Here is a 26,523-nt window from a genome sequence, read left to right as displayed (position 1 = left end):
ACTTTAGAAATATGTTGCTGTAGATCACACAGTATTGGTGTATTCAGTTTGTTTCTGTTGGGAGATGAAAAAGAGCAATGAACTGAAAAACAGCCAGGAGATTTTAGCCCAAGCCACCAATTATGTGCAAGCTGAAATTCGTAAGCGTGGTGTGCACCGTAGGCACCCTAAAGACACACAAACAACTCCATCAAGTATCTGGACAGAGATGACCTCACTGTTGACACATAGTAGTGCAACTTCTTAATCAATTCATACTTAAATGTAAACCCCAGACTTTGGATCTTTTTTCTTTCAAAGGAACAGCATGACTATTCCTTCTTTTCCTGTCCCCCCAATCAATCTATGCATCCCGCACAAGAGACTGTGGCACTGACATTAATTGCTAAACAAGCTCCACGTTAGTCAGGGGTGTTTTAACAGCACAAGCCATTTATGTGTGAGCAGGGACATGCCTAACTGTCTTTTAATAAGTAACCCAAGGATAATTCTGTAGAAGTTTTGAATGTTCTTCATTCTATTAAGCTGATTCAGAATACCATCCCTGGGAAAAACACAGTGAAGCATGGAAATTTCCTTAAAGAACTTCAGATGGGACTCCAACAGAAATGACATGTGGCATTTCTCTCACTGTGGAGTGAGGCATGTTGCATGGTTATTTTTTTCCAAGTGAAACAATTACAACTTGCTGCAGGTATCACATCACAGGACAAAAGCCTGTGTGTGGGGGTAGGACTTAGAGTTGCATTGCATGCTAGGAAATCTTTTGGTTCTAGCTGGGCATTTTTAGCAGGATTTTCTGAAATTTAATCACTTGCTCAGTCAGAACCCAGATCTGCTGTCTTTTTAGATACCGTACAACACCCATTCCTTTCCTGAGATATTCCAAAAAATAGAAGTCTCTGTATGGAAGAAGGGGGGAGGTTGCAAAAAATTAAGGAAGATACAGGGAAGGTATCAAGTTAAGGTGAAGAAAGTGAGCTAGCCACCGAGTATGTGGAGTTTGGTATGACAAATTTAAATGTGTGATTACTTGTATACTATTGTGGGCCTAGACCAGTATAGTCCTGTTTCCATAAAAAAATCAGGGATTCCTGGAGTTTTGCTTTATTTGGAGTTGATAGTTGATATTTGTCATTATCAGCTGCATTCTGAGTGCAACACTGACTGGTGAGTTGCTGCAAGAATAATATCTAATGTCAGAAGAACTAGACATGCAAAAAAGTTTCATTTGTTCTCAGGATAAAAATTTCATCTTATTCACTTCTTGATGTTTAGGCAGAGAGCATGATAATTAAGGGAAAGCCAAGATGCATACTTAGACTATATGTACTGTAATAAAAGCTGAGCTTAATACCTTTAGATTACAACTACTTACATTTCAAGGCATTGTACAACAGAATTATGTCATGCTTTATAGTAAAAGCAAAGCCTGAAGGGATAGAGCCTGTCTTTAGCAAATACCACTGGCTGCTTAGGGAAGCCATCCATGTTGGGGAATTACCTTCAGAAGGAATTTCTCAGCAAGGAGAAGAGGCATTGAATTAAACACTAAAGCAAAGATGAAAATCAAACACAGCATGTGTATTAGAGAGAACATACATGCAATAACTTTATAGCAATTGTAAAGCCCCATAAAGTTTCCTATTATTACTTCTGTGACCAAGCTTGCATGACTCATGAATTAGGCTTTGCCAGACGTGGACAATAGTGTGACCATGCCCATCTTGCTGTAATAAACACTCTTTGTTTTCTTCTGCTTAACACGTGGTTTCTTCATTTTCCTTCCTTGCAGGGCATTAATCTCTGTTGCTATTTTGGTCCTTGTGGTGCTTGATAAAGAAATGGCTCATCTGCAGAACTGGAATGAGACACATGACAGAATAGAACATGTGAGCAGGAACCTTTTATACAGTCACAGACATGGGTCAAACAGCGATGATATTTGGGGAGAGAGATTTGCCACAACCATGTAACAGAACATTATTTGGAATATGCTGCTTTAGAGGGCAGAGAGAAGTACTATTCAGAGTTAGTTAGTTATGAACTAAGAACTTAAACTTAACTTCAGGCATGGAAAGCCAGAAGCACAATCAGCCTCAACTGTCAGTAGTATTATTCAATCAAGAGAACATGCTGGATTTTTCCACCCAGCCTCTTTTTTTAGCCCCTCCTCCTATGATTAGAGCTGGGGTTAAAAACCTAGCGATGCCATGCCATGAAGTCTTCAGACTGCGAAGTAATTATAATTTTAAAATCATCTATGCCTTTGCTTCTTTCCTTATTCCCCCTGATTTCTTATAGGCTGAATTTTTCCCTCATCTCCTTCTGAACTTAAATGGGGAAGGATGGATTCTGGGGAAAAAAAACATTTTTCTGTTGACTTGGTTAAAAAAGAGACATATGACAATGAAATAAGGTATTTTCTTTCTTTGAATTGAGATCAAAAGAGGATCTGAGCCTACAAAAAAATACCTGTTCACACAGTTCCTAAGGAGTATCTTTCACTGCAAGTCCATTGCAATCTTGATCAGCTGTCTTCATGGGTGTCTCTCACATTGCATGCAGACCACCAGCACATACCTTGATTGAGCTCAACATGGCGTGGTGCCTCCAGGCTCTGGTCCTTGGAGCCGCACATGCCCCAGAGGGCAATCTGTGTCTATGCTAGAAGCTGCCTTTGTGAGCTTGCTTTCTATACAGAGAGCAAATCTAAGCTTGAGAGCAGGCTCTGGACTTGGGTTGATTCCATTGAAGCCCATACCACTTGCTCAGTCGGGACTCTTCCTATATTACACCTGAATTAATTCATATTGGGGTCCTGCTCCTACAGTGTATGGAAGACTCTCTTGAAATCACTGCTTACATCTAATACCAATAATCTAAATGTACCTGAGCACTGAGGCCAACGGCCATGGAGCAGCCCACGTCCATGCTAACAACTTGCTTACAAGAGGGTAGGGGTAGGCTGATGGCATGCTGGGGGTGGTCCTAGAATGGCCCAGCTGCCAGACCTACCTGGTAGCTGCTGTGGAGACCATCGTTAGAAACAGTTCCAGTTCAAGCTGGCAACTTCCAAACAGTTGACTAGTACACAGACAGTCGCAGTGAGATTGAACTTAATACTACAGACAGATGCGTTAAATGTGTTGTCTATAGATCCTGAAACCGTACTTAGGCAGCTAGATGAGTGTGCAGCCTAACTTTGGGAAATACCTTATTTAAAAAAAAAAAAAAAAAAAAAAAAGTCCAGAATTGAGAGAGAGAGTACTTTGGCCCAAAATTGTTTAAAACCACCCCACCTGTACATCTGCATTCACTCAAACAGGACTTTCAGTTTTAGGCTGCCTGAAAATCGATCCATGCTGTGTTTGTTGCCCTGCCCCTCTTGCAGCAGATGTGATTTCACACTTAGCTTTTAGTGAATTAAAGTATAGAAGCTCAGCCAAAGGGACATCAGCATCTATCAGATAAAAAGTTTGAATAAAAATTGCTTTAATTCAAATAAAAGTGCCTTGTAAGGTCAGAAAACACAAATACTAACTAGACAGTATACAAGCTAGTGCTCATAAATGTCCCACTCACTTCAAAAGCCAAATACAGATATTAAACACACCTGGTCAACTGCACTTTGGATCCAGATATTTTCTCAGAAAAAAAAAAAAAAAAAAAAAAGAATGAACCTAACACGCATTAGTTTATGAAAAATGTCATTGCCCAATTGTATTACACTAATTTTCGTTGCTGCTTGCAGGCGAATGAGCAAGGCTGGGGAGCATTTCTTTTCATGGAGTGTTTTACTATTTTACCTTCCTTTCTTTGCTTTGCCTTATTTTATATTTCTTCTGGTAGGAGAAACTGACAAATGGGAAGAACATCTATATTTGACACCAAGATGGGGAATGTAAGCACAAAAGTCAGGACACATTTCTCAGTGGCTGGAGTATTATCAGATACACTGCTTGGAACTGTGCCTTTCAGTGCTGAGTTACCTGCTTGAGCTTAATAGACACAACTGATGCTATGTTGGCAAACCAGCAATGCTCTGAGGTCTTTCACTTTGGAACTGCTTGACTTAGTGATTGATATTGTTATTTTTATTTTTACCTTTCAATTTGAAAAAAATATATTTGTCTTCTCCTTTTACTTCATTCTCTTTCAACTTGCTTCAAATAGTATAGTTCCACTGGACCTCAAAGATACAGAAGCACCAGGTCCAGGAGAGAAAAATAGTACAGATGTTTGCCTCCCTGCTGGGGGAAATTTCAGTGTATACTACTAGTGTTTGAATAAGCAGTTCTGCTGTGTGTAGCATTCAATTCTTCCAGTAAAAAGTCCATTAGTGTCTCAAACCAAAGCACATAGATATCTAAAAGAAACTTCCTGAAGGATTTCACAGGGGAGTTTTCTTCAAGAGCTAGGTCAGAGCACTAAGTACATGATGTTCCAGAGAATATTTGTTTTTAAAGATGATGTAAGTCATACAGTCATGGAAAAGATGAGCTGACTACCTAGACCTACCCTTGCTCTAGTGCAGGATCAATTACAGCCTTTTGGGTCCTGACAGATTTCTTTACCATGTTTGTGTGGACCTTCAATGAGGCAGGTAACACAGCAGCACCAAGCAACTAATTCTGGAGCTTGGGCTGTCAAGTTTTTACTCACATCTAGCTTGAACCTGTTTTGCTGCAACTTACCATTTCTTGTCCCAATCATTCAGGATGTGAACTGGTCTCTTCTATGCAGAAGCTTTTTATGAGCTTGAAGTATTCAATCAGAACACCTCTTTTCTTTGGTAAGTAATTCCAATTTTTTGGTTTTAATCATATGCTATGTTTTTAACTATATTACACATATGATCATTGTTTCTCTCATTTTCCAGATCTTCTCTGAGTTGAACTTGGACAGAACAAGATCCTACATCCTAGCTGATATTTTAATAGAGGACTTTATGTGTCTTGCAGGCTAAGGTACTTCTTCATATGTTTCAGTGTGGAATTTATCTTCCTTGCAAAAGAATGATGCTATGATTCCAGATGCTTTCTTCCTCATATAGTATCGTTAAAAACTGAAGATGCCTCTTCCTGGTTCCAGCATAAGTACTGGAACCAGACTTCTTCATGTAGCTCTAATTTGACTTTTTTTCTTTACATTTATCTAAGTACGAAATGATTTTTTTCATTTTTTTTTTTTAGATAGTTGTGCAAGTTCTGTTCAACTAATTTGGAAATCATAACAAATGACTAGAGGCTGAAAGTATGCCTATTATTTAGACTAAGATTTTATTCTTTTCTTTCCAGAAATGGTGCCTATCATCAAGGAACCTTTTTCAGCTGCAAAAAAAATTAATTATTCCTGCAATAAAGACTGTCTCCAGGAAAATTAGATACCATCAGAAAAAGACAAATATTACACAAGTTCAAAATTTGTGCTAAACTGATAAGTGATGTAACACATCAGTATAGTAGAGAAGATTTGCAATGATCCATAGCCCTATTGCTGAAACATAGCTATTTACTGGCAAGTGGGAGTCCCCTCTTGTGTATTACTTAATATGCAGCTTTATTTTCAGATATGGGTATAGATCCCTAGATTTAAATAAACAGGGAAAGTTAGAAATGAGAAGTATTTGTAAAATACTTAAATCTGCGGTTGTGTTGTGTTTGTGTAAAGTATTTCTTATAAGAAAATGTCAGTAGTTGCACTTAGTAAGTACAAAACAGACCGTAAGATATTATTTCAATTAATACCATATTTATAATCCCATTTCATCTCTCTTTGGTAATTCTCAGATAAGAAAACAGGATTACAGGTGAACTACATGAAAGCTAACTCTGTAAACTATATTGCTTTTAGGAATAGCTCTGAAGAACAATGACTCTCAGGGTGTGACCCTAATTCATGGTTATTGCCCTGCATTTTTTCTGACCTGCCTGTTGGCATGTCTACAGCTCTGGGTACACGTTTTTCACTATGTCATCTTCAATCTGTCATGTTAATTGTTATGACATATTGTAATCATTTTAAGCATTTATCAAATTACTTTTTAATGAAAAAGGAAAAACTGCAGAATACAACAATCCAATAAAACTGTATCAGAACAAAATTTGACCTTGTTTGTGAATCTTGCTTGGAATTTCTCTTTAATACTTCTCATTTCTCTAGCCTGGGTGCAAGAATGTAAGGAGAACTCAAATCTGAGCACACATGTTTGCTTAAGTTCAGCATTAATGCAAGTGTATGGAAGAGCCATGTCAATTAGGTTTCAACAATTCTTTCAGCTCTGAAATGGTACCATTGTTTTTCTTAAAATAATATTTAAACAATGTTTAAATAAATAATTTCTAAAATAACTTATTCCACCACCATTTTTATCAATTAAAGAGAATCATATTTGGATTAATTTTTACTTTTAAGAAAATATTTACAACACATGCCATGGAAAAATCTTTTCTAGAGATATTGTCACATCCTTTATTAAATTCTAGAAACTTGGATAAAAGTGATTTTGATGTTTGAAAGGCAAACAGCCTCTTGAATTGAAGTTCTTAGTTAGACAAAATGTTCAGAGCTAATCTTCTGCTTCCATTTCTTCTTCTTTGTCTTTACGTAAAAACTACCATCTCATAAATGCAGGACCATATCTCTGGAACGTATTTACATCTCAGGTAAGTGTGTTTGTCAATGTGTATCAAAACCAGCATAGGAACAGCGCAAACTTGCTGAAGCACATGTGGTATCCCTGTAGGCATTCCTCCTTTCGGTATCTATTCGAGATTTCAACCACAAAGTGGTGCTGTTGCTGAAGCTAACGATTAATGGGGAAAACCAGTTCCCTGTTTTCATAATGACCCAAGGCATGCATTAAACCCAATTAAATTGTCATTCATTTGCATACTCACATGCATATCTTCTCTATAAATATTAATTTTTTTAACATCAAACGCAATAACAGCGGTATCTGTTAATATGTAGAGAAAAATACAGGTCTTCAAAGTATATAAAATGTTACATATTTTGAAGTCTGATCAAGTGCCTAATTAATGAGATCAATGTCTAGTAATTATTCTAATTAAAATCCACAGAATTTAAAGATTACTTCCTACAACACGCTTTGAGCAATATTTCAAATTCTTCAAGATAGAACAGAAACTTGTTAAAAGTAACTTCTTTTTTTTTTCTTTCCGTGTCAGAACCTCAGATCCAGGGGCTACATGCAAAATAAGGTGATTGCTTAGGACATTTATTGTTTCTCATAAAAAAACTCAGAAACAAGCTTAAAGTGTAAAAAAATCCACTTGTGCTAAGAGTTAGTACAAAAAAAAAAAACCAAAAAAAAAAAAACCACCAAACCAAACAAAATAACAAAAATCCACAACCAGAATAACAGATGAAGATGTTAAATTATCTAGAGAAGATGTTAAATTATCTAGAAAAGAAACCAGCTTCAGAACAACAGAAACATCTTCAGAGGAAAGGTTGGAAAACTGCAAGGACCAAACATGTCTCCATTTTCTATATCTGTGAAAACACCCTGTCTACAATGCTTTTTACAGTGCACACATATTTGGCAAGATTAAGGTGTCCAATCTCAAATTACAAGGCGTCTGATTGCCCACAGACCCAGACACAAGTACAGGGCAAAACCCCTCAACTTGTGCAAAATGCCTGGCTCCAATAAATTTGTCTCCCATCAGAGCTAGGCAGCCCCTCTGCCTAGGACATTTACTTGTAGCTTAGGTTTTGGTTTTGGTTTTGTTTTTTGTTTTGTTTTGTTTTGTTCTTTTCTTCTACTAGCTGCAAATGCAAAGTTCCCGGGCTTAGGCTGCCTTCAGATGCTTAACCCTTTGCCTACCTCTCCAGAAGCATTCACCAGCCACAGGAAAATTTTCTATTCCTAGCACTGTTTCTCTACTTCAGGAGATTAAAAGCTGAGTCATATTTTAGGCATTTCTTAGATCTGACTATGGTGCTGGGAGGGACAGGATTTAATTCTGATTCCCTACTCTTAGCTGAAAAAGCTCTGAAAAGGATGGAAAATGCATTCAGCCAAATGAGGAAGATAAAACCACTCTAGAGTTATTCAAGCTTTGAGTGGTTTTTTGATTGACAAAGCAGCAAGTTTTAGTAGAAAATTCATAAGAGGCAATGGTGGAAGATGACTCTTTCTTTCTGCATCTGGACAGTAAAAGGAAATAAGGGACTCGAGTAGAATTTATGAGACGGATACAATTTGCAGAGTTTAGAAGTCCCTAAATAGGATTATTTTATGGTTGAAAAAGGTCAGATAAAGGAAAACCACAACAAACAGCACCAACTGTGTTTAATCCACAGTGGAAAATACTTCAATAAAACAGTGACAACTATCTAGGTAGAAGACAGCACAATGCTTTGACAGTATGAGAGGGCTAATCATCATTACACAGGGAGTGGAAAGAGGAAAAATTCCTAGGTTAAATAACAAAAGAAAAAACTTCATGAGTTAGCAAAGGAAATATTCTTTAAGGAAATAATCTGGTGACTCTTAAGACTCGAAGTGTTCTATTGTATCTTATATGACCTTGTTCTTATGGTTATGGCTTGCTCAATTATGCTTGAATCAAATAGAAAAGAAAGATGACTTAAGCATGTAAATTTAGAGGGAGACTTAGAGGCATGCAGCTAAATTTATCAGCCATCTCTGTGAGCGATCATTCTAAATAAAAAGTTTGGAAACCAGTCGCTGCTGGTTGCTGATGAACTTTCCATGTTTTTGGCACTCACCATCCTTTGCTTAATGGACTAATCTGCAAATCAAAACAGAAGGAATATCTGGACACAAACCCATCCTAAGGTCTATTCTTAACAATGGATACTTCTGAAAATTATTTTTGTATTGCGGGGGGTAACTTGCTTGATGGAAATGCTAACCAAAAAAACCAAATTTATCTAAGATTTTGAAACAATTAAAAAAAAAAGTAAAAAAGAGTAGCCAGAGGGATAGAGCAGAGGCTTATGACATTCTAGTTCTGTGTCTCTATTTCACCTGTTTTACATGTCCTGTAATGACTTCTGAATATGGGTAAGAATAGCAACACATGCTGGCAGTTTGACCAAAGGGTGTGTGTGTGCATGTGTGTGAGTGTGCATGTGGGAGACAGAGAGAGTATGGGCGTGGGAGGGGAGGAGGGGGGGAGTGGATGGACCATTAGAGTGCAAACACAGAGACATTCCTGCAATAAAATACTTGTCTTCTGAGAATCACAGTCCGGAAGAGATGGTTATGATTTAACAAAAGAATTCTCTAAAATGTTCCCTGGTGCTAATACTGTTCTTAATAATACAAAAAGATTTTGCCAGGATGAGGAATAAAATCGCCGATTGGATTCAACAAAGAAAATAGGCACATGATGGGTTTTTTAGAGCACACGGGAAAAAAATGACCTTTATGATAACTTTGTCATTTTCAATAATATGCCTCATTCTCTGAAATTCCCTAGCCAGGAAAGGTTATTATAAATGGTAGGTAAGGAAAGCGGAGTGTGGCAATAAAGGGGTTAATCTACAGAGCACAGAGCCATCTGGCTGAGCTGGTTTGTTATAATCGAGCAGATTATGTTCACGGGACTCAGAGTTTAAGGCTCCTCTCCCATAGAGCAACTCTGCACAAACCAAGCAGACCAACTTTGGGACTTTGAATGAACATATTTACATCCACCTTTCTCTTCATGTCGACTTTTCTGGAAACATTCACACGGATGCCATGGTTACTCCTACCACGGTAAGGGAAATTTGACGTTTTCTAATAGGGTCCTAAGAGGGCGGGGAGGGGAGGGGGGGGAGAGGAGTCCCTTAAAGAAGTATAATGGGGAGGAGAGGGGGGTCTTGTAAGCGGTAGATCTGTCCCAAATGTTGCCTTTTCCATTGTGCCTCTTCCTTTCCTAACCCGTACTTGCCCTATAGCTTGCTTTAGTCCTGAGGTTCCTCTCTCCTCTTCCTCTGCACAATATTGTTTAGGTCCCTGGCAAGAAAACATCAGAGGAAAAATATGAGGTGCTACAGGAATCTGATTTGAGAGACAAAAACAAAGGAGACTTTTGGTTTTATTTTAAGAGGGAAACCAGCAACTTTAGATACAACAAAAGCGGTTGCAAATCTTAAGCGTGGATTGCAAGAACCAGCCTCGGCATATATAGCATGCTTGCCCTCAGGGAAAGTTAGAGCCCATGACAAGCAAAGTCAAAATTCCCTATTTCTAGACCTTGACTGTTTCAGGTAACAAACTTCACTGGAGCTTTCTTTCATTTTGTGTACCAGACACTGGAAACCCTATTCATGACCTTCAAATCAATCCCTGTTCTTCTCAAACCCAAACACTAAATTTTCTTGGAGGAACTGGAGATCAAAGGATTCCCTGCACATCTGTGTCTAGGTGAAAAAGATACACTCACTCTGTGCTAGGATGGCAGGAAAACTATTCTTACGCTGCAATTTCCAGTGTTTGGTAAGTGCCTTCTAGGAATGCAGCACACAACTAATCAACACAGGCGCAGATATAGAGAGCAAAATAGAAAGCTGTTTCTCATCTAAACAGCTGAAATGCAGCTTAAAGCGTCAGTTACTGGCGAGTCCTTATGGAGACACCAAACTGCTATTAGCCAAGAGGGGAAAAAGTCCTTGAATGGTTTAGATAGTTTTCTGATCAGTTCTTAATCCTTCATTAAAATAAACAGGAAAGCTCTGTGTTGGTCCTATATCTTGAACTATAAATATGCAGTGTCCAGAGAGATGGGTATTTTGGATTGAACAGGGCAGCTATGCACACATTCTCTGGTTCCTATATTGCAAAACTAGTTATTTAGAGATGACTCTGTGTGTGTGAGGGTGGTTGCTTCCCCCTCCCCCCCCTTTTTAAATAGACAGAGATGTGTGCTGTATGGTCCAGTAAAGTGTTATGAGCTACAACCTTTCAGAAAGCACCCTTTGCTCTTAGGCTCATGTGATTTGTTGCATGAGAAGTGCAAATGGTATGTAAAGTTTGCCTTTACATTGTGTCTTCAGGAAAATACCCAGGCAAATAGGAGAGACATTCTCAGGCACAGAAATACCTGATCTGTGCAAGCCTGTAAGTGGGGGAGTGGTGCAAGAAACACCTATAAATAAGGTGTAAGAATGAGGAAAATCTAATAATAGTTAAAAAAAAGAAAAACTCACTTTATGGGAAGGCAGACAAAACAGTAGAGAATGGAAGAGAGTTCGGCATGGTTCCAGCTGCTAGTAGTAAAAAGTCTGGTCTTAGATACACGTGTCAGTACCAGGAGCCCTGAATGTGAGCATGGCAGGGGGAGGGAAACTAGACACGATTGCAGGTGGTGGGCCCAAAATATAGGGAGAAGAAGATATACCAGCAGAGCCAGGAGAGGAGTGTCTTATGTAGAATTGTGTTATGTGTTGAGGTATGCAATACATGTAGATTAAAGATTTTTTTGTTGTTGTTGTTCCCAGGGAAAGAAGAACTAAATGGCACATAGAAAGAAAAATATAAGGAGTTTGGAGGGAAAGTGTTATGTACCAATAATAAACTCTTATGCATTATATTAAGTGTTATGTATTGAGGTAATAAGGGCAGGTGAGCCATGCAAAGGTGGTCAGTTTAAAATGGGGACTGCTACAGGTCAACTGGAACAAGAGGATCTCTGTGGCTGGAAAAAGAAGGGAGATTGGAAAAGGTGCAGACTAGAAGCTGGGTGAGGATATGAAAGGGACATACAAGGATGCTGGGGTGAGCAAGGAGGAGGTAGAGTATGGAGTAGGAGTGAAGGGAGCAAGGTGAAAGCACAAGGCACAAAGGATGTTTGGAGGAGGAAAAAAATGTGAACTGTTGTCTATTTGGAGAAAGGTATGGAAAATAATCAGCTACATGATGCTTGTGGGGGATGTCTAAAAGAGACACCTTTGATTCTGTCAAGAAATAGATACGAGGAAGTATTTGTGAGGAAGGTGTTAGAGTATGAAAGGAAAGGCTTGCATGGTGATGGAAACACATGCCGAGAAGAGGAATGCAGAGGAAAAAATGAGCTGGATGGAGAGAGGGTGTGGTGATGGGAAAAGGGTATAGGGACTCTTAAAGGTATGTAAGGGGGTAGTTGCTTAAAGAAATGTTAGAGGAGACTGGAAGCCTGCTGCAACATGCTGTCTGGTTGCAAGGGAGGGATAGAACTGGGGAAAAAGCCATTTGAAGGTGGTGTGAGGAAATGCAAAATAGTAAAAACCATGGGGGCAGCGTGAACTGTGACAGGAATATAAAGATGTGGCTGGTCTCGAGGAGTATGAGAATGGGGAAAAATGAGGAATACTGAAGGCATGAGGATGCCTAGGAAAAAGGTGGTTTGAGGAGGCTTAGGGCAAGAGGACACAGAGTGAGAGGAAATTTAGTTTTGTATTATTTTGTAAGCAAACACAAAAAGTAGTGCAGAGGTACAGGAGTGGCTTTGTGAGTGGAAACAGAGGATGCCTTCTTACTGAGTAACTGGGATAACACAGGGAAAGAACAGGCACTGCGTTACAGGGAAGAAGTTCAGGACAACAGTGGAAAGTAAGGAATAATGGGGGGGTGTGGGAAGAGGAGAGCAGAGAACACAGAGAAAAATAAGTGTTTTTCTGTTAAGAGAGACACAACAAATGCGCTTGTATCTCTGTGGCAGGTACTGGCTAAGTGAAGCAGCAGAAGGGAATGGAACAAATGTGCTACAGGACAAATTACTAAAGATATAAAGAGACAGGAGGAGAAGGAATGGGAGAAATAACTACCTGGAGAGCCATATAAGCCACATGGCTCTACTTAGGTCAAAGTATAGTGTAAGGTGTGTGGGGACATGGGTCCAGTTGGGAACTATAGGGCATGAAGTGGAAGTGAATGAGAATGACAGTTCACGTTACAAGGGGTTAGAAGCTTAGCACAGGTTGACATACAATGGTGTGTAAGTGAGAAAAATACCTGCCAGATTATGCCTGCTTGCAAGGGCTGTGGAAGGAAAGGTGAAAGGAGTGAAAAGTTGTGTCTGATAAGACAGAGTTGTGCACATAGCATGCTCAAAGTAAATGAGGGAAGTACAGGTAAGGATTGCAGATCTGGACATGGGGCCTGGGAGAAGAAAAACAGCTTATGGGGGAGGAACAAGTGATGAGGAGTGGAAAAAAGTTTATGATGGCTTAAGCCATCTGTAGTTATTTGCCTCTTAGTTTAAAGGAGGCTGTCTAAGTGTGCAAGGGGCCATACATGTATGCATAGCATGAGAGCAGGTTGGGAGTTAAATGTAAAGGAAAAGCAAGTGGGAGGCACAGGTAAACGCATATAGTCAGTGAGGATAGGTGCACAGATATATGAGATATTGGGTTTGTGTGTGGGTAAGGGGCAGGTGTGTTCAATGAGTATTTTGCTTACATGACTGGCAGAGTTGTAGAGGGAGACGTGATGAAAACAATTCAGCTGGTCTGCAGGAAGAAGCTGAAGTCCTTGAGGGGCATGGAAGAGTCCTGGATTGTTGCAACTGTCTGTGTGGAAATTACAATCATGCACCCAGGAAACCATGCTGATATGTAAGATAGCTATTGGAGGCCAACTGGAAAATCACGTGTCCACTGTGATTGTGGCACAACCTTCTGTGTTGAAATAAGTTATGTAAGACACACAACAGAGGTGAGTTTCGAGAGTGCTAAGAAGCAATGTTTGTGTTGAGCAGGAGGGTAGGGAGAAATGACTAACTGAGAAAATGGTTTGGTGCGTGGGTAGCGATAGGACCGAACATGTGCTAGATGTGCTTGCCTTCTGCATGACATGCACATCAATGTAGACTCTCTTTTAGAGATTTTTCTGTCTTTTTCTAAAGAAATATTGAATAATCCTGAGAAAATCCCAGGATGTCTAACTAAAATAGTTACACTGGCTTCATTTGGAGGCATATCAATGCACCTTATTTTCATACCTTAAAAACTGAGTATGCTATTGCTGACACAAAATGACCGAGAGATTCCTCTAGGACCAGTTAACAGGGCTACTAGGTAGCTAACATCGCTACTAAGTAGTAACAGTACTGTTGGATGAACAATCATTGGGTTGAAGTACACATAGGGAGCACAGGTGTCAGTCAAAGGAAACAAGAAAGTACTAGCTTTCTCCATGGCTTGAAGTGGTACTGGAGTAATGTGCAGCTGACTGAAGGCTGAAAATGTAGGGTACATCTTAGGTGTGAGAGGGAAACATAAAGAATATCTTTCCCTTCAAAACAATCACGTATACTGACAACATCTGTTCTTCAAATCTGTTCTCTAAACGTCTTCAGATTGTCCAGCTTGACTAGGGTTTTTGTGTCCTCTTAAGCACTGTCCTACACTGGGTAGGAAAGTGCTCAATTCCATCCATAGCTGGTTAGAAAATTGTGAGTAATCCTGTGAGACTTTCAGTGGGAGTAGACAGTTCGATCACACTGAACTGCTAGCTGTGAAGGCTAAAGCCTCTGGGCCCAGACCTTATATAGCATCAGTCACATGAAAGTTAATGGATCCCTTTTGGTTTATTCTGGGGATCGAGTCCTACCAAAAAAATAAGTAGCCTGTAAAATACTTAGCTAACAAGCAGTTAGTGTTTGTACAGCTATGGGCTGTGTTGGAAACCTGTTGTCCTACTTTATGCACTGGTTTCCCACTGCAGAGTCTAGTTCAAACTCTTCAGCAGGATAATTTTTCATGGTGGTGCTTGGAGCTGGTTGCAGTCAACAGAAAGCTCCTTTCTTCTCTGGTGGTGGTGAACGTCCCACCATGGCAGATTATGGGAGGTGGGGACAGTGAAGTGATTGTCCATGAGAGGGAAACGCGTGACTGCAGCCAGTGGTCCTGGCCATTGGGATTCAGCTGGTCTGAAAACACAGACTGGAGCCTGCTTAGTTCACTGCCACCAGCATGGCCCAGTGTAATGTCCTGGCCTCTGGCCACTCCACTTCCTTCCCAGCTACCCACTGAGAAATAAAAATCAAACAGTGGCATCAACCTGTTGGCTGGCTGGGAAAAGAGAAATGGGTTGATGGGTACAAACAGAGCTGTATTGTTGCAGGCAGGGGTTCATAACATGAACAACTGAGCTGTGTGGAAGAACATGAGGTATTTGTACCCACCTGGACTCTGTTGTAGCCATGACGCAGCCGGAGAAACATGTTTGCAAGTGGTGGAACATCTGAGTGTCCCTGCAGATGCTTACTAGTTTGAGACCATGTGTGTCTTCTCATGGTGACTAGGAGCAGACAACAGAAAGAAGCAGCGAGTAGGGATGACAGAGGTGGATGGCAGCTGTTTCTGTGTGGGAGACAGCCATTGCTGTTTATACATCTGTCAGGGAATAAGATGTTTTCTGAGGGCACAGATGTGATGTGCGTGTGAAGAGAGAAGTAGTAAGGGTGCATATGGAGGAGTTTCAAGATTGTGAAATGGGTACTAGAGGGAATATACAGAGACATGTTCCTGATTGTATCATGAGCCTTAAGTCCATAGGGGAAGGGAACTCATCTGCAGAAAACCTCAAGGAAGATTATATTTCCCAAGGAATTAAAAGAAAAGCATACTCAAGCATCCAGTTCAGTTAAGATTCTCCTCTCTCCTTCACATGGTACAAGCATCTTGCTGAATGAACAAGTTAAGCAAGGTGGCCCTTTACTTTGGGGCAGCAGACATTTGGAAAGATAAGAACAAAACTATATACTCCTCCCTCTCTTATCTTTCCCTTCTTGTCTCTCTTCTCCACCTCTTCACACAGAACAAAAGGGTCTTTTCCAATTTGGCTTCTAAGTTTGGGTTTGAAATTTTCCTCTGTGGAAATGTGCAATAGAGATGTGTATGAATTAGGACACTGGTGTGTTAGGGAAGGCTGTGTGTCTGTATGTGTTGAAACAAAGTTCATTGGTGGTCATCCAGAGCTCAGAGAATGAATGTGTTGGTTGCATTTCAATGCACATGGAAAGGATAGCAGGTAATACCATGCTTCCATCAGGCAGTGCTGGGAAACTGGTGTGCATGACTCATTGCCACTCTGCCTGTACTTCAGAGGGAGTCACCACCTGCCTAGCCATGTAAATATAGATTCCACAGAACAACCTCCATTTGTGTTATCTATTACAAACCTGTACCAGAAGTGATGAAAACATTATTGGAGGACTGTATCCTGCACTCCTCCAACATTTTTTATGCTTCAGCTGTCTGTGTTGCCCATAATAGAACCACAGCAGTAAATATGCTGCTTCTCAGTTGCTCTTTCATACCTTCCAGCAATAAATTCCTTTATTTTGGGTTTCTCCCTGCAACAGATTTTACATGTTTTATCTTACATTAGATGAGTTAGCATGAGAGAAAGTGTTAATCTTGTTAATTCAGAAAAAAATATTTCTAGTCTATGCCCTATAAAAATTCACCTACATTTGCCGGAAGTCTAAATCAATATCATTAGAGGTAACTGGCAGTTAATTGAAGAGTTACAGAAGGAAGAAGTATATTGTACTCTACATGAATATTTAAAGTCTCATCTGTATTCAGAAGTGAATTCAGGTTGTGAGCGTGAAATTTAAATCCAGCAGCTGCTTCTGAATAGCTTTGTGGTTAGACAGCTTCTAAGATAGCATCCTCTCTTGTGGCCTCTGCCTTAAGCAGGAGGTGGACAATCACACTCGCAAGATGAAAGCAGCTTTTGTCCTCTTGAGACATGGGATTTGAACAGTATTTAGTTTCTTCTACAAACCAAGATCAGATGTTATGACTTCTAGCTATCAAGTACAGACCTCATAAATCAGATGAAGACATTTAACCAGTTTTCGCAGTAGGATGTATTTGAGGTTAACTTGTAGTATGACTGGATGCTGAGATCTGTGATGAGCTTGGTTTCAGAAATACTAAATAATAATGATAAAACTGATGCTTTAGGGGAATAAAGTAATGTATAGTCAGTTAAATAAAAAAAAATGTTCCTTAGATGCAAAGGCTACAGCAAAATTACTTAAGAAAGGCTTTGGAAAAACGTGGAAACATGTCTGTGTGCCCTCTCTCTACCGTTCCTCACACTTTCCTAACCACTCTTAGCACATAAGTACTATGCACAAAAGCAAATTCCAAGGTAGCAGCAAAACTAAAGTCCACTGACACCAACTTAGAGAAATGACCCTGCTTTGGATTAGGTAACAAAACCATGATCATTAAGAGGGGCATGTCATTTGAAGTGTTGGAAGTCTTTCCCGTATTTGTACATTTAAAAGTTAGAAAATATTTATTAAATTCACTGTTTTTAGCTCCTGTGATAAAAGTACAAAACTATTTCCTCCACTTTTTTCTCTTGCACACTCTTATTTTGCATGATGAACTTTCCAAATGGATGATGCAGATAACTCCATAACATAAAAAAAAAAAAATCTTCCTGAAAGGATAGGTTTTCTTTGCTGTTTATTGATATATGCAGTGGGAACTTAGATACGCCAACATCTTGAGCAACTTTGTTTGATTATCATTTACTGAATATATTCCTCAAATACTTGACATGAGCTGCCTCTTGTTTAGCCCCATCTTTGTTTTACAGAGTGCATATTATTTTTTTTTTCTTTAGGATTTTTCCTCTTTTTTTTTTAATTACTTTTTTTTTTTCAGACTTCTTTCAGTTTCATCCATATCTTTGTGTCACTAGAACATCCAGGAATAAAGCTGACATTCCAAAAGCAGGAGACTTCTTTAATCTCTTTATCTGCCTTCTGTAATTATACTGACTTTTTGCAATCTCTTGTTCTATCTTCTCTTTCTCTCTTCTACAATAAAAGAACTTCAGTGTAATAATCCACAACTGATTTATTTTTTAAGTCATGGCTAGCTATTTTTCAATATTATGCCTTTCCAGCTTCCTCCATGACATTCAATATAGGTGCTTTGAATTTATTTTCTCTAGACGTATTATCTTAGGCTTTTCCCCTCTGAGTCTCTTATTTTCTGGCCATTTTTCTAACCACTCTCTGTCCTGTAAAACAATTTTTTTCTAGCTTTTCCATCCTTTCTACCCATTTGCAGCCCACTCCTTCTCTACTGTTCTGTTTGTCCACAGCTTTACCACTTAATGCTTTCAGACTGCTCAAAGACACAACTGAAAAGAGTAGTACATCAGCTGACAGTACCCCAGCCTTGATAGTCATCATTTGCCAGCATGCTGGTTTATGGATCACATCCAGTTTTGAGGCCTGATTTGGTTTTTTTAGAGTAGATGGGAGTCACATATAAGCTGAATGTATGTACGTATGTGGATGGTGTTTGTATGTGTGTGTTTAAATGGCAGAAGAACAGTCAATATGTGACTGTGTTGTGAGAACACTGCATCTTATTTCTTTGTCCTCCTCTTTCTGGACTTTCTAGCACTGTCCTTGACCTCCCTTTAGGCCATGTAAGACTGACAAATAATAATCCTTTGTTGCACTGACCAACTCATTACCCCTCTTGGAATTTTTCTACAAACTGGTGCCCCCTTTCCTGTCAGGGAGTCAGGCATCTTGTCATCATATTGGCATGCTGAGTAACTCCTTCTTCACCTCAGCTCTGCCACGCACACAAGTGGTATCTGTTCACGGGCTGGGATCCCTCATGGTTCTCCTACCCCATCCTTCCTGACCACCATGGACTCCGCCCACTTGCTGTCTACTTCCAGTTGTCTCTTAAGCACCAGTTTATTTTGGAACACAGGAAAAACAGCAGACTTAGACTGTAAAGAGTGAGATACCTCCAGACTTCAGACAAAATAAACTTATTTTTCAAAAAAAATATGGAAAAGAAATTTTCATCTGATAAGAAATGCATGTTATTAAAATATCTCCTGTTCACAGGGACTACCTAGCAACTTCTTCAGACATATACAAAGTTGAAAGCAATTCTAGTTTAAAACTCCTTGGCATTGGCACCAATAAGGGCTATCGGATTTTTTAACCTGATGGCCCTAAGGCCCAGAAAACAGGATTTTCAAAAATGGAGTTGACACTTATTTTTCAGAAGTGAATGGAAGTTTTAGCATCAATAGAAGTACAACTAATCCAGTACTATGAGGATCTGAAAGTCCTACAACTGGAACTCTTTTAAATGTTATCACCCTTATAAATAAGAATATGAATACTTGTGCTTTACACATCTGTGTGTTAAAGAAGAGTCACCCTTTCTACTTGGGCATGTGTGGTGAGTACCATCATCTGCCAAACACATCCCTCAGTTCTGTGTGGCACTTGCACATAAAACAGCCTACATGAAGCAGGCTTTGCATGCCAGTGCTTGACACTATATCCTGGTCCTGCTTTATTTATTGGTATAGGTGCCACCTGGAAATCAGTCCTGGAGAGACTGTATATTGGTCGTATAGAGTGGCTGGTATAGTCTGGCTGCTTCTGTTAATAGGCATGATTTGTGACAGACAGTCTTACAGAGTAAAATTCTTTCTGAGAGAGATGGCAAACATCTCACCATATCAGAACACCTTGAGAAAGTAATGTCTTAATACATCTTTCCTCCTGGATGGGCTCTATGTGTACTTCAAAAAAACTTTGAATCAATTTATTAACACAAAAGCTACTCATGAAGCAATCTGGAAAGAGATTTAATTTTCTGCTGAGAGGTTGTATTTTCTGTATTCAAACTGCTTTTATGAGTCTAAAACACTCAGAACAATGTTTAGCTTTTCTGTTGAAAGAGTAACAATTATAAGCTCTGAGAAAAGCAAAACTATCTAAATAGTACTACAAGATGATCTGAAAAAAAATGTGGTCTCCTTTGGAAGAATTTACATTTTGGGGAAACAGATAAGATTTTAAAGTCCGTTGATATATTTTGATTTTTCTAATTTTTTCCATCTTTCCTCTACTAGGAAATCTTCTTGTTCATTTTGCCTTTTTTCTCATATTTTTTTTTTCGTTTGCTTCATTCCTCTCAAATAAAAGGTGGTGAATTTTCAGTGTTTGCTGTCCTTTGAACAACCATTTAACAAATCTGATTGTTTTAGTTGTTATTTGGTTAGTTCATTTGTTTATCATAGTAGAATAGAATCTTTTTCTATGTCTCTGGTTCAGATTGTGCCTTTACTGACTCAGCCACTGATGACAGGTTTGACATAGAATCATATAGAGTCATAGAATCATACAATCATAGAATCAGAATCATAGAACCATAGAATGGTTTGGTTTGCAAGGGACCTTAAAGGTCATCTGGTTCCACCTCCCTTGCCATAGGCAGGGACAACTAACACTAGACTAGGTTGCTCAAAGCCCCATCCAATGTGGCCTTGAGCACTTCCAGAGATGTGACATCCACAGCTTTTCTGGGCAGCCTGTTCCAGTGCCTCACTACTCTCATAATGAACAATTTCTATCCTCTTTCAGTTTAAAGCCATTTTCCCTTGTCCTATCACTACATGCCCTTGCAAAAAGTCCAACTCCAGCTTTCTTGTAGGTCCCCTTTAGGTACTGGAAGGCTGCTCTAAGGTTTCCCTAGAGCCTTCTCTTCTCCAGGCTGAACAATCCCAGCTCTCTCAGCCTGTCTTCATAGGAGAGGCACTTCATCCCTCTGATCATCTTTGTGGATTTGCTTCAGCAGTTCCATGTCTTTCTTATGTTGTGGTCTCAGAGCTGAATGCAGTACTCCAAGTGGGGTCTCATGAGAATGGTGTAGAGGGGCAGAATCACTTCCCTTGACTTGCTGGTCACAGTTCCTTTGATGCAACCCAGGATTTGGTTAGCTTTCTGGGCCCAAGTGCACAATGCTGGATCATATTGAGCTTCTCACTGACCAACACCCCCAAGTCCTTCTCCTTAGGGCTGCTCTCAATCCATTGTCCACCCAGCCCATATTTTTGCTTGGGATTGATCTGACCCATGGTCAGGACCTTGCGCTTGGTCATGACGTTCACATGGGCCTACTTATCAAGTCTGTCAAGGTCCATCTGGATGCCATCCCTTCCCTCCAGTGTGTTGACCACACCACACAGCTTAGTGTTGTTAGCAGACTTGCTGAGGGTGCATTCAATTCCACTGTCCATGTTGTCGAAAAAGATGTTAAATAACATCAATCCCAATACTTACCCATGAGGAATCCCACTTGTCCCTGGTCTCTACTAGGACATTGAGTCATTGGCTGCAAGTCTTCAAGTTTGACCATCCATCCAATTCCCTATCTACCAAGTGATCCATCTGTCAAATCCTTGTCTCTTTAATTTAGAGAGAAGGATGTTGTGTGAGATAGGGCCAAATGCTTTGCACTAGTCCAGGCAGATGGTATCAACTTCAACATCTCTGTATCCAACAACTCTGTAACCCTTTCGTAAAATACCACCAGATTTGTCAAGCATGATTTGCCCTTAATGAAGCCAAGCTGGCTGTCACCAATCACCTCCTTATTTTCCATGTACCTCAGCATAGCCTCCAGTAGGATCTTCTCTATGATCTTGCTGGGCACAGAGGTGAGACAGACTGGCCCGTAGTTCCCTGGTTCTTCCTTTTTTCCCTTTTTAAAAATGAGGGTTATATTTCCCCTTTTCCAGTCAGTAGGAACTTCACTGGACTGCCAAGACTTCTCAGAAATGATGGACAGTGGCTTAGCGACTTCATCTGCCAGTTCCCTCAGGACCCACAGATGCATTTCATCAGACCCCATGGACTTGTACACCTTCAGGTTCCTTAGACGGTCTCAAGCCTGATCTTCTCCTACAGTGGTCGATTCTTCATTCTCCCAGTCCTTGCCTTTGCCTTCTGCAATTTGGATGGTGTGGCTAGAGCTCTTGGCAGCAAAGACTGAGGCAAAGAAGTCCTTGAGTACCTCAGCCTTCCCCAGGCTCTCCCATTTCATTACAGAGAGGACCTAATTTTTCTCTAGTCTTCCTTTTATTATTGGTGTACCTATAGAAGCTTTTCTTGTTGCCCTTGATGTCCCTGGCCATAATTAATTTTATCAGGGCTTTCTCTTTCCTAACCTGGTCCCTGTCTGCTCAGACAATTTCTCTGCATGTAGACACTAGTACAACCACTGAAATCAATGCATTTAATTCTGATTTTCATAAAAGCAGGAGTCCCCAGCTGAGCAAATGTGGAAATCCACATTGATTGTGGGCCAAATTTTGACCTCTCTTGCATCCAGGCAACTCTACTAAAATTAGTAAGACTGTAACCAAACATTAAATTTGAGACTTAATCTTTAGTTTTGGGATATTTTTTTGTTAGTTGTGGTGGTTTGTTTGTTTGTTTTTTAACCATGGATGCACATCCAAAGCATTTTAGTATGTTGAATCATAGAAATCAGAGAGGGGAAAAGAACATGCTCTTATTAGATGACTGGTATACCTAATTAGAAAAATTGTTGCAAATCCATTTCTTTGCTGGAATTCGCTGGTTTCTCAGAAACAAAACATTCCCTTGTTCTACTAAATCTCAACTAAGTCCCCCTGGACACCAAAGTTTAAAAACCTGGCAGGTTTCTCCCTTTTTCAAAACCCTGTCTCCTTGTTGACTCTTCTGTTGGCTACTAGAGACACCAGCCATCCACAGACCAGGACACTAGTACTTGCAGCTACAGGGACAAAGCCAGTGAAGCCTGTTGACCTGGAGCAACCCAGGGTATGATTCTGCTCCCTCACAAGGAACTCTGAAAGCTGCAGGGCTTGGGAGGTCAAGTAAAATTCCTCAGAATTGGAGATTTAAAACCAACAAAATCCACCTCCTACTACAGTCCAATATCTCCTAATATGGTCTGTGATCCTAAGAACCATGTCAGCCAGACAGCATATTCTTCAAAGCTCTGTCATGTCTAATTTTAAAATGATCAAGTGACTGGACATCCATCACACCACTTAAAATCTTCATACCATCCCCCATTCAACCTAAGTGCCACTCATTACTACAGTATTGAGTGCTTTTCCATGTAAAAGTTGTTATGACACAGTCCTGGGTGGCAGTAGGACAGCTGGCAAGAAACTATTTCAGAGTAGAATTTTGGTTTCAATTTTATTTTCTCATTAGTTAACTTCAAGTGGTCATTTTTATGATGTTATTCTTTGAGAAAGAAGTGAAAATAAAGAGTATAATTGTTGAAAATAACAGCTATATTTTAATAAATAGTGTTAGAGAACAGCTCTTTTTTTTTTTTTTTTTTTCAAGAGAAAAGTTTAGCAGATCCTCACAAAGATAATTGAGGTATGTCTATTGCCAGTCAGCAACCTGGACAGAGATCTAGAAAGTAACTTTATACAAATTGGCAAATTGGCATGCCTATTCAATACAACACTTGCTCAAGGAGAGTCTCCTGATCCTCCAATCAATTAGCAAATCTGCACCAGGATAAGCAGCCTTATTTCTGCTTGGATGGCATTGTAAATCTCTCCAGACACAAACTGCCTGAAGACACTCTGTAGAGTGGTGTTAAGACATCCTGATGTGTAAAGAGGCTCAGGTGGAGTATAAGAGACAGAATATTATGTGCCAGCAGCTTGCAGTGCCTGCAGCATGAACACAGGCTGTACCACATAGAAGAAAGCCACTTGCTCTGCCATGTCCCTGCAAACATACCGAGGCTCCTCTCAGGCAATCAGACTGTTTGATGGGACATGTGAACTAAGCTACCGCCTTTTTCCAGTTCCCTTAGGACAACCTGCTCTTTTAGGATGACTGGACTCAGAAATTTCCTTGGTCCTCAAAGGGAACTGTGCCAAATCATTGGCAAGAGAAAGATAGAGACAGCTTCTTGCTCCTTCAGATATTCAAATGTGTGCACACACGGGTACCACAGCCTTCCTTCAAACAAGTCCATAAATTTTATTATTTTAATTTTTATTCATAAATATCCCTAGCAACTTGTTTATTATAAATGCATTCTGAATTTTCTCCTGGTTAACTGATATTTTCTAGTAACACATGCAAACTTATAGACTAGAAAGTAGTATGAAAAAATATTTTCCGCTTACCTGGCAGGTTTCCATTGATGGATTTAACTTTTTTTTCTGTCTTTTCCCATCCATCAGCTTCTCTCATTCTCCTCCTGAATTTTCTTGAATATTCAATTTCTAGCTCTGGAGATAACTAGCTTAACAGAGGCCTAATTTCGACCCCACTTACATGGAAGAAGCCTAATGGACCCCCAGGGAATAAGTTCGTCTTGAGGCAAATTTAGACCAGAGTCAAGACCTCAGAGTGAAACAGAGAAACTAATGCAAATAATGAGGGAAATTAGAGTGGCTGTTCTGCATAACAAGTTTTCTTAATGTAGAAACAGTTTTTCAAATCTGAACTGGTAAAATTTCATCAGTAGTTCTGCTCTGACCTGTCCACTGCTAGGTGGCTTCAAATGTTATCTAATTACAAGTCTGATACCACTCTTGTTTGTTTACTTGCTTGTTTGTTTTGTTTACTCTTTTTGCAATTATGTGCTGATGTAATGACTCCAGGTCGTTCAATTTTTCTGTCCATGAATTTCATCCAGATGAATTATCTTAGGCAAAACTTGAAAAATGAAACCCATCATTTTACCTTTGATCTGAGGCAAATAATTGTAGGTGCCATCACCAGACCTTCACAGGAACATGGTCTAAAATAAAGGTCTTGAAAAAAATCTCAAAGATCCCTCTAAAAGCTATTAAATGTTTTAGTTATTTAACTTTTTTCCTTCCTTTTTCTTACTGAAATGGAACCGATGGGAACAGAAGTAAATTCTGCCATCTGGAAAGACTGAAAGATTAGTATGAAAAGGGTCAGGTGTCAAGTTTGTTCAGCACCAGCCTATCTTCGCTAATCATCAACATCAAAACCTAGTCTCAACAGGACTAAATTACACTAAACATAAATGATTTTGGAAAGCCATTTTTTCAGTATCTTTTTGGTCATCTAAGTGTTCAACTATTTTGAAAACTACAGAGTTATGCATGAAAACACAAAAGAAATTCTTTTGAATTTTTATCACAGGAAATTCTCAGCCTTGCTGTTTCCTATACTACATTTAATACTGCAGTCTGGATTCCAGTTAAAGTCCATTAGTTGTGTCATAATATTTTAATATTATGCTAATTATAGTTTATTTATGGGTAATTTGGATCTCTTTCTTACAGTAATTTGTAATGGAAATATAACACCTATAAAACTTGTGAGAAAGTGAGAGAGCAGAAGCCTAATATCCACAATAACTCTGTTCAGTCTCTTGATGGTGTCTGACCCACTGAAATTTCTGCTTTAGATATTGGAAATTACCTGTTTGTATGTAATTCATATATATATGTATGTATTACATATATATGTGTACATGTATACATATGTATGTATATGCATATATATGTGTGCACTGATTGTACACAGAACAAGACTGAAGATGTCCTGTTCCTTATCTCAGTAGATTTTATTTTTCTTTACATTACAATTATGAGAATTCACTATGCCTTTTTTTTTTTAATCTTATGGTTGAATAAGTAGGTATTCTTGTTTCAAACTTTCCACTGAAGGACATTTAAGCAAATGGTACACCTTCTCCATACTAATAAGATTGGTAATACAGATTCCCCTAAATGTTTTTCCCAAGAATACACAAATAAACTATCTGTGGCATTCTTGGACCATGGATTTAATTTGTGGAAAATCACCATCATTGGTAGTGTGAATTCCATTTTTCTAAAGCTTTTTTTTGTTTGTGTTTTGGTCTTCTTACACTCCTTTGAGGTAAACATATTGCACCTGTGTCTCACTTTTTCCACTCGTGTGTGCTTACTTCTCTTAAAAAAATATAAATACAGTATCTCTTAACCTAAACTTAGGGACAAGCTTGGAATAAAACACCTTCACATAACACCATAATAGTCTTTGATGTTTTCCCAACATTTTAGGTTTCACTTTAACTTGGGCACAAAACCAAAATGTTTATGTCAGAAAGTTTTCATTTGGATTCAAGGTAATGATCCAGATAATATGTAAAAGCTATTCAGCAGTTCCAACCAACACTTCTTCTCCACAGCCATGCAGAATGCATGTATACACACTTAGTTTCTTGCTAAATACCTTCAGTTCTGTTTTGCCATCTTTTGCAGAACAATTCTTTACAAAAGCTGGAGCTGCATAAGTTGCTACTTTTTTCCATGCTTAATGCAATCCTTCATGCTACTTTTACAAGCTGGCTCTAATTGCCTTTTGTCAATTTTTGCTTGTAGTCCTCAATTCTATCCTGTGTCTGCATGTTCCTATAAGCTTGTAACCCAGTTAGCTGTGGTCTCCTGCCTTCCCTCCAAAATATGCAATTTGTTTTGTTTATGATGTGTGGGGTTTTATTTTTTGTTTTGGTTGGTTGGTTGGTTGGGTTTTTTGTTGGTTTTTTTTTTTTTTTTTTTCTTGGCTGTTTGTTTTTGTTTGTTTGGTTTGGTTTGGTTTGGTTTGGTTTGGTTTGGTTTGGTTTGGTTTGGTTTGGTTTTGGTTTGGTTTTGGTTTTGGTTTTGTTTGTTTGTTTGTTTGGTTTGGTTCGTTTTGTTTTGTTTTGTTT

The 26,523-nt window shown here is 39.2% G+C and overlaps 1 protein-coding gene and 1 long non-coding RNA gene across 3 annotated transcripts in view; both read left to right on the top strand.

The window, feature by feature from the left end:
- The first annotated feature begins 1,756 nt into the window (after positions 1 to 1,756).
- On the top strand, positions 1,757 to 5,952 carry LOC135575694 (uncharacterized). Of its 2 annotated transcripts, none has more exons than XR_010466921.1 (4): positions 1,757 to 1,892; positions 4,721 to 4,795; positions 4,883 to 4,970; positions 5,301 to 5,952. It is a non-coding gene; the product is annotated as an uncharacterized LOC135575694 (long non-coding RNA). The 2 variants fall into 2 exon arrangements; XR_010466919.1 differs by lacking the exon at positions 1,757 to 1,892 and adding an exon at positions 2,370 to 4,606.
- A 3,574-nt stretch (positions 5,953 to 9,526) lies between these two features.
- The window catches only part of NTF3 (neurotrophin 3), a 56,691-nt gene continuing 39,694 nt past the window's right edge, over positions 9,527 to 26,523 (top strand). The window contains exon 1 of the mRNA XM_005510517.3: positions 9,527 to 9,760. Coding sequence (XP_005510574.1) covers positions 9,743 to 9,760 — 18 coding nt within the window. The 5' untranslated portion in view covers positions 9,527 to 9,742. The remainder of the gene's footprint in view (positions 9,761 to 26,523) is intronic.

The sequence above is a fragment of the Columba livia genome, chromosome 1 (assembly GCF_036013475.1).
Source record: "Columba livia isolate bColLiv1 breed racing homer chromosome 1, bColLiv1.pat.W.v2, whole genome shotgun sequence".
In the NCBI taxonomy this organism is placed as follows: Eukaryota; Metazoa; Chordata; class Aves; order Columbiformes; family Columbidae; genus Columba; species Columba livia.
Note: the sequence above shows the minus strand (reverse complement) of the source record. Positions and strands in the feature narration are given on the sequence as shown.